Source organism: Tachypleus tridentatus, chromosome 10, assembly GCF_004210375.1.
Source record: "Tachypleus tridentatus isolate NWPU-2018 chromosome 10, ASM421037v1, whole genome shotgun sequence".
NCBI classification, from domain to species: Eukaryota; Metazoa; Arthropoda; class Merostomata; order Xiphosura; family Limulidae; genus Tachypleus; species Tachypleus tridentatus.
In genome coordinates, this window is record NC_134834.1 from 88,316,869 (window position 1) to 88,330,378 (window position 13,510).

General features: G+C 29.5%; 1 protein-coding gene across 2 annotated transcripts in view; it reads left to right on the forward strand.

Moving 5' to 3' along the window:
* The window catches only part of LOC143229827 (uncharacterized), a 55,664-nt gene extending 44,207 nt beyond the window's left edge, over positions 1–11,457 (forward strand). For both annotated transcript variants that reach the window (XM_076462636.1, XM_076462637.1), the window contains 7 exons: positions 284–386; positions 2,677–2,820; positions 5,116–5,243; positions 7,011–7,160; positions 8,165–8,266; positions 8,508–8,579; positions 9,987–11,457. In XM_076462636.1, the coding sequence (XP_076318751.1) occupies positions 284–386; positions 2,677–2,820; positions 5,116–5,243; positions 7,011–7,160; positions 8,165–8,266; positions 8,508–8,579; positions 9,987–10,190 (903 nt within the window). In that variant the 3' untranslated portion in view covers positions 10,191–11,457. The remainder of the gene's footprint in view (positions 1–283; positions 387–2,676; positions 2,821–5,115; positions 5,244–7,010; positions 7,161–8,164; positions 8,267–8,507; positions 8,580–9,986) is intronic.
* The last annotated feature ends 2,053 nt before the right edge of the window (positions 11,458–13,510 follow it).

Genomic DNA, 13,510 nt, shown 5'->3' on the forward strand with positions numbered 1-13,510 from the left:
CTAAAAGACTAAGTCATTATCTATGCATTTTTCTTTTGTGTAAAAGTGTTTTTACAGAGATACATCAAGTATTGGTATGCAGTTAACTCTTGAATTGTTTGGGTTGATAATGAAGAATATAACTGTACAACCAACTAAATATGCAGATGATTAACAGAAGATTCAACTCACTACTATTGTACCGATGTTTCTTGAATTAAATTTACCAAATATGAATTTTATTTAAAGGAACTGTTCTTACTTTTGTAAATTCAACTGATAATGGTTTATTTATTTTGTTTAGCTATCAGGATGGAAGAAAGTGAGAAATATTGTACATTTATGCCCATTTCTTCAAACATATAGAAAGCAAAAATATCCTTGGGTTCAACTAGCTGGCCATCAAGGTTTGTAGAGGTTTTTGGACTAACATAAGTTTTAAAACATATTTACAAGTGTTAGGCTAAATATACTTTGTTTACTTAACTGATAAGCTTTAAGTATTGGTGCAATTTTTTTTTATTTCGTTTAAGCTATATAGTCAGATTTGTAGGATGTAAAATATTATTACTGGATATAACTTGCTCGATTATCAAGATTAATGAATATTTTGTTACATGCTAATTTTGTTTTATGTCTAAATGTTCAAATAGTTGCCACTTATCTTATTTTTTAGCTTTATATTATTTTGTTTCACTCAGAAACCATAAATTTTTCCAATTTCTCTTTACCTCACTGGAGTTCTATGTGTATAATTTGTTATCCTATATGGTTGTTTTAAATTTAACTTGGAGGATCACACAAAACAAAACAGTGTTCTAACTCTCTTTCTGCTGTGTGTTCTTAACCTAATCAGTCATTGGGTATCTACAGAGGCAACAATTTTCTTTTTAATAGGTTCAAGACAACTTGGGTAGATTTTTTATTTTACTTGTTATTATTTTAACTATATAAGCTTTTAATAAACTTTTGATATGGTTTCAAAACATGACTAAATAAACATTAGGTTATTTAGTAAGTGGCAAAAGGTGTTATTATAATTTATTCTGTTAAAAAGCTATTTCAGTGTAACTCTAAAAAAAATTTCTCTGTTATCCACTCTGACGAGAAATGTTGATTTAAGATGTGTTGGCTGTGAATTGATTAGATAAGTAGCTAATGTTATTAATATTCTTGCAAAATTACCAGTTTAAAATTCTTTAGTTAAGAAATATATCAATATTTTTCAGTTGGTTGCATGATATCAAGGGAAGTTATATTATTAACTTTTTTTTTTAAGTTGTGACTTGATTTGCTTTCTTCAGTCCTATCTATTAGATAAATACATGTGACATCATGCTTTAATTGTGTTTCACCGAGAGATTAATTCCATGTGCTTTTATCTGATGGTTATTTTGTTTATTTGTTAGATCTTTTAGTTTATACAGTGAAATTCTAGAATTTCAAAATAACAATAATAAGCATATTACAAAAAAAAAAAAATTATACTGTATAGTCCTGGCATGTCTAAGTGGTTATGAAGCTTGACCTACAGCCTGAGGGTTGTAGGTTTGAATTCTCTTTCCATTACACATGCTCACCCTTTCAGCCATGGGGGTGTTATAATATGATGGTCAATCCCACTAATCATTTGTAAAAGAGTATTCCAAGAGGTGGTGGTGTGGATGGTGATGACTAGCTACCTTTATCGATAAATTGGGGTTAGTTACCACAGATAGCTTTGCTCAAAATTCATAAACAAACAAACATTGTGTGTAATTCAGATTTCAGCATAATATAACACTACTTTGAGTCTCATGTCTGATATAAAAAAATAAATGCAAAGGTTTTTGGAACTTTGCTCTAGTTGGTCTAGTGATCTCTGATATTTAATAAAAATAATATTTATAACCCTCAGTAGTATAAAATTAAAAAAAAAACTTGTTAGAAATTCTTTTGCATATTAACTTGTTATAAATTAATAATATAGTTAGAAATGGGTATTAATATTACTTCCAGTAATATTGTCATTTCAACACCATTTTTATTAATACTGCAAAGTTTCACTTTGTAAAGTAATGTTAAAAAAGTAATCCAGCTCTAATTACTTTATGGATGAATATATTTTTGCTTCAACTGCATTTTATGAACGTAATGCACAACTACAGTTTTATATACAGCATAGGTTATATCATGTAGGCTTAGTTAATAAGCCCATTGGTGATAATTGTCCCTTAAGATATATATGTATATACACTACTAGAAGACATTTTTTATACTATTGGATTTCACTGAATGTGATAAATGCCAATTTGTGAACTGAGCTCAAAGCCAGTTTATTGTGTTATTTTCCATAATGATATTCAGTCATTTTATTTTGCAGTGCTGATTATTTTAAATCATATTTAAAGCTTTATTGCTGATTATATTACATCATATTTTAGAAATACATAACTCTTATTCTACAGTAGCTTTGGAACTTTGATTATATTGCATTAACTTTATATCTTCACTGTTAATTATTCTGCATAAGATTCATACATTTTAAAGTTAAAGTTAGTTTTATTAAGTGTAATCAGAACTGTTAATGTTATTAGTTTTAATATGATTCAGTGGGTAAATTCCTTGTTTTAACTTATTTTCAGAACATTTTTATAGCAAACGTTTTTGGAATGGTTATGATTACACTTGAAACTTTTTATGGATTTTGTTTTATAGGAAATTTCAAGGTTGGAGACAAGGGATCAATTTTAAAGAAACTGTGTGGAAAAGAAGAAGCTTGTTTGAAGAAATTAATGAATGATAGTCTTAAACCCTTTGTACCAGAATTCAAGGGAAGAGTAGTGACTGCTGAAGGAGAAGGTAATATAGTTAATTTTGTTAAAGTTGCAGCTTTTTTTATATGTGGCCTGGTGTGGCCAGGTGGATAATGCACTCAACTCGTAATCCGATGGTCTCAGTTTCAAATCCCTGTCACACCAAACATGCTCGCCCTTTCAGCCATGGGGGTGTTATAAAGTGACGGTCAATCCTACTATTCATTGGTAAAAGAGTAGCTCAAGTGTTGGCAGTGGGTGGTGATGACTAGCTGCCTTCCCTCTAGTCCTACACTGCTAAATTAGGGACGGATAGTGCAGATAGCCCTCGTGTAGCTTTGCACGAAATTCAAAACAAACAAATCCTTTATATGCACTTTTGATAAATTTCAATATTGTGTATTTATATATTATTATTTCAAATAGGCTGAAATTTTAATTTCAATTAAGAAGTTAATTGAATGTTAATATGTATTAAACTTATGTTATTTGCCAATATTGATACATACAATATTTTTTCTTAATACAAATATATTTGAATATGCAAACAACAATACAATTTATATTAATGGTTATTACAAATAATGATTTATATATAGAATTTTTACAATCTTACAAACAATATTCAGTCTTCTATCTCGTCTGGAACTGAATGTTTTATTGACAGTCCACGATGAGTGAATTAGTTTGAGTTGATGTCAGTACAGTTCACTTAATGGGTAGCTAGCTAACTCTCTTCTTGGCTGACTTCAAGCTATTTACAAGCTGACTTTTCACCACAAAAATATTTAATTTCCTTGTAGAAGTACTAACATCCAAAGTGAATTATCTGAAGTTGAACAGTTTATAATTTTTTAAATCTATAAATTTTCCTAGTCAAATATCTGTAGTTTCCTGACTGTTGAGCAGTTATCACAACTTATGAGGCCTGTAGCATACTAGCTGTAGCACACCAACAGTATTAAATTGTCAATTGGTGCATAAATTTAGAAATGCTTAGGGTGAGGTTCTTGAAAGTTCAGTTGGCAATAATACTGGAAACCACTAGTATTTTATAAACACACATCATAGAATCTTCTACAGATTTAGAGAAGAGATGGGACTTTAGCAACATACATTTAACAATATTTGTTGCATACATATTTAAATATATATTAAAGTGACACAAACATAGATATTAAAATAAATGTATAGCAGTAAATTCTATTACAGTGTTAAAAACTTGAACTTTACCACAACTGGTTTATGACTATTAGTTGGTATCTCTTTAGATAATCCTGGTATCCCAGGTTGATCCATATTTCTTCATTCTACAATGCCATTAACTACAAGGGTTATCTTCCATCATGGATATTCTAAATCCTTGTTCTGCATATGTTGTTATAAGCTAAATGTATGAATATTTTGCATTGGAAAGAGCTATTATGTACTTCTCTCCCAAACAACTATGATTTATATAGTTCTGATACCTATCATTCTACCACAACATTGTATTGGCTGTAGTTGTCACTTGAATTGTTGATTTGGATGTTCCAAACAATTTTGATGTAATATAACCTTCTGTAGTGGTTAACCATAAATATATAAATAGCAATATAATCAGATCCATGATTAATGAAATATAAAAAGCCAATAATATTGGTTGTTTTTATTAATTTTGTTCATCATAAGATATCAGTATTAAGATAATTCTATTTTTTAATGCTACATTTTTAATTTAGTTCCTCATGGGTTTTTCAATAAGAGTTTATACACCATAAATGATTTTTATTTTAGTTTTTATTGATACAAATTAAAGTTGTGTATTGTAGACAGAGAAATTTGTATTCCAATGATAAATACTATGGCAGTAATTATAGCTTATTTGTATATCTTTAAACACTGGGAAGATTATACTTCAGTATTATTTTGTAGAATAGTATTTTCATATTTGTATGAAAAGCTTATAGTCCACAGAAAGGTTGTTGTAGTAGGTTTATAAACCAGTAATCTATAGGTAAGAAGTTTCCAAGGGTGAAACTAATGGTAAACACTATTGATTCTGAATTTAATAAGAAAATCAATTTTAAGAGAGATGAGATTTTTGTATAAAAACTTGGCTCTAACATATTTCTTTTATTTGCTTTTCAAGAATTTACCTATATTCATTTAATCTTCTTTCTTAGCTTCAAAGTTCTTGCAAATTATTATGTTTTTATAACACTTTTGTTTATTGTGATACTATAAATCTTCCCAACAAATAATGTTTAGTTTGCAATGGAAACTGTTCACAAAAGTGAATTAGTGCTGTAAGAACAGTTAAAAAAAAGTTAAAATTAATCTATCTTAAATCTAATCATAGTTTTTTTGGAGCTGCAAGATCTCCTAGCTGGATTTGAAAAAGCTTGTGTTATGGATGTTAAAATTGGACTTCGCACATATTTAGAAGATGAACTTGTAAAGGCAAAAGCAGAACCCAAATTAAGGAAGGTATGACAGGGTTAATTAAAGTAGTTAGTAAGTAATTTTATTTATATTCATTATGCCATTACTTTGTTGGCAACTTCTGTTCATAATTTGATAGTTGATACTTGACTATATCAGTAATTTTGAACTATTTAAAAAGTTGTTTATCCTTCTAAGATAACAATCCAAAGTCACAAAAATCTATAATATATACATATAAATGTAGTGTGTATACATTTCATTATTATGTTTTCATTATTCTTTGTAATATCAATATATTTTAGCATTTTTTATCAACAAGTATCAGACTGAAAGAGTGTATTGTTGTTTTTAATACTGTAATAAACTGATTACAAATTTAATCAGGATAACATTTGTCCTCTTTTTATGACATAATTCCATCTTTTAAGCAAGCTATGGATTCCTCATGAATAAAATTCCTTTGGTTTGGATGCAAAAAACAATCTTAAGTCAGTTTTGAGTTCCTTGTTACTTGCATTTCTTTTTTCATCTAAATAATGCTGTAAGGATCTGGAAAGATGATAATCAGATGGAGTAAGAACTGGCAAATAGGGTAGATGAGGTACAACTTACCATTTCAAGGCTTGAAGTTTTTTTTGGGTTATTTTTGTAGTGTGTGTGGCCTTGCATTGTGATGCAAAATCATTATACCTTTTCAATTAACTAATGTAGTTCTTTTTTCTTATCACTGATTGGTGTAAGGAGTTACGACTAACGTAGGTATTGTTCAGCTGTGATTGCTTGATTTGGATCCAAAATTTCATGATAGACTACACCATCTGGATTCCATCAGATACAGAGTAAAACCTTTATTAGTTATAAACCTTTCTTCTGTGTTGGAACAGGTATCTGACAAAGATTCAACCATTGTTTCTTATGTTGAATGTACTTATAAAGAACCCAGTTTTCATTGCCAGTAATTATTCTTTCCAGAACTGGTTCATTAGCATGTCTGGTTTTCAAAAATGAAAAAATGGTGACCTCTGAGCATGTTGATCGTTTGTTAAATCATTTGGAACCCATTTTACAAGTTTCAAAACTCTTCCAAGCTTGTGGAAGTGAGTAAATAATTGTAGTATGGAGCTGTTGAGCCATTTCTTGTGTGGTCAACTTTGGATATGTTTCAACTATGGCCTTCAGGGCATCTTTATTGATTGGTCTTGGCCATCCAGAACATGGAGAATTGATGAGATCAAATTCTCCCAATCGGGACTTTGTGAACAATGGTTAATGCTTACTAACATTCATCACATTTTCTATATAAATTGTATATATGCTTTATGTAGTCTCTGAAGCATTCAAATCTTTTTAAATTCATATAGTATACAGTGTTGTATGTGTGTCCCATTTGTAATAATTTCTTAGGCGTTTATAAGGTTAAAATTTTGTTCCAAATGTCTCCCATTTATTTTAAAACAAGAGGTAAGGTTAATGAATACATAAGTTTGCAAGTTGTTTTTTTCAAAACCAATAACAACGTTTTTTAAAATAATGATGTTATTTCCTTTCCAACCTAATATTAATGTTTCTATGTATAAAATCTTTTAATCAAACATTAAAATGTATATGTTTGAAATGTAATGATGTTCTAACCCTTGTCTACAAGGTGAAAACTCATTTCAAACTGATCCATATAATATTTTTCAGTAAAAGAAAAGTTATAAAACTGATTCTTTAGCTTCTTAAGAACTTATTTGAAATTATTTCAGATATATTATGCCTTTTTTAAAAATTTGAAAATCCGTATATTTTCTTTTACTGTTTATTCAGGACATGTATGAAAAGATGGTACACATTGATCCCACAGAACCATCAGAAGAAGAGCAGAGACTGAAGGCAGTCACTAAACCTCGTTACATGGTCTGGCGAGAAACAATCAGTTCAACAACTACACTTGGTTTTAGAGTGGAGGGCATTAAGGTTGTCTTATATTGCTTTTTTAACCTCTAGATAACATGCAGAATGTAAAAGAAATGATGAATGAATTGAGTTCATTACTGGAAATACAGAAAAAGATGTACTGCTTTGTTTTAGTGGTTTTTTTCCAACTTTTATTTTAATGTCTAAATAGACCCTTGAAATTTCTTCAAGCAATTGGGAATTGTGAGTATACCAAGTAGGAGATATAAAAAATAACGTGTGTGTGTGAGAGAGGGATCCCCAGAGTAGAAAGTAAAGGTAAAGGTGGAAACTATTAGAGTAAATGTACATAGTGTATGAAAGGTTTGAAAACCTTGATGTAATTATTGTAATAACAAAATGATCACCACCAAACCAACACATATGAAAACAGAAAATCCATTATAAACGTGGAAATGTAGCTTTAAGAAAGGGAGTTGTAATAGTCCTCAAAGCAACAAAAGTTCATGATGTATGCCCCAGTACCACAAATACATGTTAGCACTTTGGAGCTATGAGTATTCTATAGGAGTGATGGTTAAATTCCACTATTCCATCAGACAAGAGTAGTGCAAAACCTAGTAATATAGTACTACCCTTCTTTTTCACTACTCTGTTCCCCAGCATTGAAATGAATTAAAGTAAACGACAAATAAAACATAACACACCAAAACTTGTAAATGAAATACCAATCAATCTAGAAGGTAACACATTGCACTGAGTGCTGACAAAATAACTACTAGTGGCAGTAAGTTGCTTATTATCAGAACTCCTGTGGTACATTAGGATATCTAATGGTGACAAAACTATTCACTACTTTGTATTTCTGTTATATCACTTACAACATTTGGCAGTTTTTTAAATTACTTTTTACCTTCAAATTGTGATACTATAAGCTGTAATGGGTTTTCATTCATTTGATTAGAAGAGCATAAAATACCATTTAGGATTGTTATACATTGTATGACATAAAATAGTGGAAACAAAAATTATAGAAACTCACTATTTTACACTAATATTCCCAGAAAGCTGATGGTTCTTCTACTAAGGATTTCAAGAAAACCAAAACTAAAGAGGAAGTTTTAGCAGTATTAAAGACATTTACAGATGGCTATTCTGATGTTGTGGTGAGTTTCTGCATGATGTTGATAACACAGACTCTCAATTTTAAGTAACATAATTGACATGGGATGTAAATTAATTTTAACGTTTAATTTTTTAAAAAATGTAAATTTTTGTTTTCCTGTGTGATGGTTTTAATTCCTAAAATATTTAATCTTTTGGTTGTATTATAAAAAAATAATAATTTGATTATGTGACTTTGGAAAAGAAAAATGAGGATTTTTTTTCTTTCTGTATATTCCAAAGAACAAGTACTCAAGCTGCCTGAAGGACCTACACAGTGTTCTGGAAAAATCTAAGTTCTTTGCAAGTCATGAGGTTGGTAATTTTTAATCAGATTTTTTGTTATTCATGTAATTTTGTGCTAGTATATAATTCTTATTTATAATTTTGAAATTTAGAAGTTTAATTCTATGCTAGATGTGTTTGTGATGTTGTTATTAGAGGGAATTTGGAATACTGAACTGTTCCATTGTAATGACCCACATATAACCTTCAGTAACTGAAATGCAAAGTTCATATAAGCAAAATTTGTTTATACTCTAGTGATATTTAAAGTACAATTAAGATTATTACAGAAATAGTTAAATTAATTATGCTGTTTGATTGCATTCTTTGTTTCTTCTAATGCATTATATAAACAAATATTTTTATTTAACAAAATTATAAGTTTTGACTTATCTAAAAGAAACCATTAACAGTGTCAGCAGGTCAATAATAAAAAAACTCTTACTTTAAAAGCTAGGAATTGCATACACAAACATATTTCTCATGACATTTCACAGTTTTTGAAACCAAATTTAAACTTTTGCAGTATGGGGTATAGTTGTCCACCATGCATTAGATAATTATGCTTATCAGTTCAGTATTGACCAGTTTCATCATACCAATTTGCTGTAGGCCTAACTTGTAAATCATGCATGCTTTAAATTTAAAATAACATGGAATATTAAATTAGAAATTTATGGCCTGTAATTACCCTAATGAGATTTTTAACTTCTATCTAAAATCAAGATGTAACTTTTCAGTCTTTTTTTTTTTTTCAGGGACAGGATTTCTGTTATCTTTGTAATAATTGTAGTAATTTCTACACATATGTAGGATACCTCTTTTGCACATATTGCTACAAAGTTGAAGTTCAATAGTAAAGAAGTAAAGGTGAATTGAAAGCTGGTGAATACACTAACAAGTGTTTTGTGGTTCACTGGCCATGATGCTTTGAAGGTCAAAAAAAAAGAAGTGAAATGTCAATAAATGAAATTAGGCCTGAAATTATTTATTTTATTGTTCAAAGTAATTACATGGTTCAAGTTTTATTAGATACTCAGAAATTTGTTTTACATTGACTGAATAAGTGATAAAGTCATTGTGTATGAAAATTATACTTGTAAAGAATAAGATGGTTTCTTTGTTTCATAGCATTTAAAAAAGTGATTATTTTTAAGTTCAGCAAGAAATTAGTAAGGAACAATTTCTGTGGTTTGAAAATGATCATTTGGTAACATTTTTTAAACAAGAGCAGTTAGAATATGATTGGTCTTCCAAGTGAGTATTGTGAAGTATCTTTGTGTATTTGCTATTTAAGAAAAATTCATGAAACTAAGAGCTTACTGAAAATTTCCTGTTTCTGACATAATGCTACATGTAGCAGTTAGTGGATTTTGTTAAAACATGTCCATTATTGTGTGTGCAGAAAGGTGACTAATAAATGTTTTGTTATAACAGCTTATTGGAAGTTCTCTGTTGTTTGTTCATGACACCAAGAATGCTGGCATATGGTTGATTGATTTTGCCAAAACACGCCCATTACCACCAGAAGTACACATCTCGCATCATGATCCATGGCAGATGGGCAACCATGAAGATGGGTTTCTTTTAGGACTCAAAAATCTCTTACAGCTCTTTCAAATGCTTCACGAGAACAAGTGAATTAAATTAGTAAACCTGAACTTATAAATCTGTCTCAGGGAAAGGGAAACATGATGTTTGTTACAATCATCTTTATCTGGGCTGTTGAACAGTGTTATGTTAACACATGCAAGCTACTTTTCCAGTTAAATCTTGGTAATTCGATGTGATAGACTGCATTTTTAAAGGAAGTAATGATTTGATTACTTCCTTGTGAAATGTTGAAATAACTATCTGTATGTGTAAAGCAGTCTTGTTAAGTAAAAATTAAGTTGTATAAGGAACTACCAATGCTTTTAGAAATTATAATTTAGAATTTTTTTAAAAAGTGCTGGTTCATGTTTTTCAAGGAACTAGTTTTTTTACTGGTAATATGATCAACAAATTGTAGCTTCTGGTTGTTTCATGAATTTTATAAATCTAATTTCCACAAAATATTCCAGTTTTTTACGTAATGAAAATCATCATATATGACGTTATTATAGAAACATAATGTACATACTGACAAACAATCTTACATGATTTAACAGAAAAAAAAATGCTGTTTTATTTTTAATGATAAAATTATGGTTAATGTTTTTGTCACGTAATATTAAACTGTAAATGCATGTGAGAGGTATTTCAGGGTACCACCCTGTTTTTAGTGATTGATATGTAGTCACTGCAAATAAATTGCTTCAGAACAGACAGCCAGGCATGTTTGGTTAATATTAACAGATAGGACAAAGTTAGAGTTGACATTTGTTTCAATATTTGACTATAGACTTGCTGTTCAATTTAAACATTTTAATTTGTTTTATATAACATGAGTAAAAATTAACTTTGGTGACTTGGTTTTTTTCTTATAATCATCAGTTTAAGTAATTTGAAGTAAGTGATAAGTGCCAATATATATTTATATCATATATTCATTTATAATATGAATTTGTACAGTTACAATTTCTTTTTATCAAATATTATTCCATTTATAGAACAGTGCTATTTTTGTAAAGTAATTTCTAAAAACGTTTTTTAAGCTTTTGTGTAACAAAATAAGAGACATTGATTTATATTTCCACTTCTAGTAAATTTTTGAATACACTTATAACTATACTACTGTTCAAATGTATGAAATATAATAAAATTCTAACACTATGGAAACTTTTTCCATATGGAAGGTGCTTTTTTTTGGAATATCTTGATTTTATAAAATGAAATAAATCTTGAAATTGTGTGATGTTTTGTTATAAAGTTGACACAAAATTATTTGTTAGTCTTGTACATGTGTGCAATAAATTCTGTTGAAGTATGTGTAGCAAATGTGTTGTTAATTCATATGTGTAGAACATTTGAAAGAAGCATTATCATTAACAAATAATGAGTAAAATAATCAAAAACGTCTATAGGAATGTATAGGTGAAGAATTGAATTTACCTCTGTGTTTGCAACTTGGAAATAATATACTTATATAGTAAAATATTTTAATACTGGTTTTCTGGTGGATATTGGCAGTATCAGATAGTTGAAAATTCCAGTAACAAAAACATTGCCTTTCAAGTATTATACAGGAAATGTTTTGGCACATTGATCATGATCTAAAGTACAGTATTTCTATATCATCTTTAACAATAACACAGGCCCGGCATGGCCTGGTGGATAAAGCACTCAACTCGTAATCCAAGGGTTGCAGGTTTGAATCCCCGTCACACCAAACGTGCTTGCCCTTTCAGCCATGGGGGCATTATATTGTGACAGTTAATTTCGCTATTTGTTGGTAAAAGAGTAACCCAAGAGTTAGTGGTGGATGGTGATGACTAGCTGCCTTCCCTCTAGTCTTACACTGTTAAATTAGGGAGAGCTAGCCCAGATGGCCCTCATGTAGCTTTGTGCGAAATTCAAAACAAACAAACAAACACTTTTAAGCAGTACTGGGTTTGGTAAAAAAAAACTTAAACTGTTTAAAAGTATGTATAAGTACAATATTTTAAATGTGAATCACAGCACAGGCAACTAACAAATGAGCATTCCAGCCAACAAAGCCATGACAATACCATTAAGCAACAATGAGCATTTATATTTGAAGATATAAAAATTTTTTGGTTACAAAAGCATTTTATGCTGGACAATAAAGTTTGTATCCATGCTGTTAATTTTAACATTATACATTAGTTTATATACATTAAATGAGAGTTCCACAAGATGGGAGTCAAACTGCATTAGAAGAAACTCAAAATAGTGTTTCTTTACATGTTTATAGAAGAGCATTTTAAGTAATGGATTAACACAAAGATTCTAAACTCTGAGACAAAGATAAAATTTGAATTGTAAATTATTAAGCACATTTGAACTTAAAGTTTTTATCTCTAAAACTTACTGAAGTTAAAAGTAGCAATCATAATTTTCAAACGTTTGTATCGTACAATTTATAATAGTTTTAGTAATGTATTTTCAACTAACCCAATGTTTTATATGATGCTTTGACTGATGAAGCTGCCACAGTCTTCTAACATTTGTGAAGTTATAAACAAGGCTTGCAGGATTAGTTTAGCACTAAAATTAGAAGATGGAAAGAACATGCAACAGATATGCTGAGATGTATTTTATGAAACACTAGTTATGTATGTACAGTCTTAAGCCATTACACACACACACACACAGTTACTAGATGTAATAAACAATCTAATATTTTACTGTTTATCTGTAAACGTGTATATGTTAATACAGCGATAACATAGCAACCATTAGTAGACATGATGCACCATTTTACTGTGTGTCTGTCAACATGTGTATATGAACAATAGTAACGACATAGCAGCAATTACTACAAATTTTTCTTTATCTGTCAGCATGTGCAAACTCTACTCAAATACAGAGTAACATCTACTACAAATCAATACTTTACCTGAGTTATGTTTACCAAACATACATTCATGATTATTTAAATAATTGAAGACACTGTTGTAGTTCCATAGAGAGGCAGCTAGTGTGCATTTGGTTATGAATTTTAGTGAGTTTTGTAACACCCACGTTTGTAAAATATTCTTTGTGGATCAGCATAAAGACGAGAATATTTTTAAATATGTTCAGGTATTATTATAAAATACCAGGATGTTAAAAGAAATGATGGATGTTTTCAATGTTTTGTGTGTAATAAATTTTCCTTATTTCTTTAAGAGTTAGATTCCAGAATTGATGAAAACAAAGACAACTGTACATTTTACAAATATTTATTATGACCATGGTTTTGTCAGTAATGGTGTTATTAGGTACAAACTGTTTCAAGTATTAATACTAGAAATAAATGATCTTTTAACACTAAAACGTTTGGCTTTGCAACTTTTTCTGAAGCATTCAATAAAACA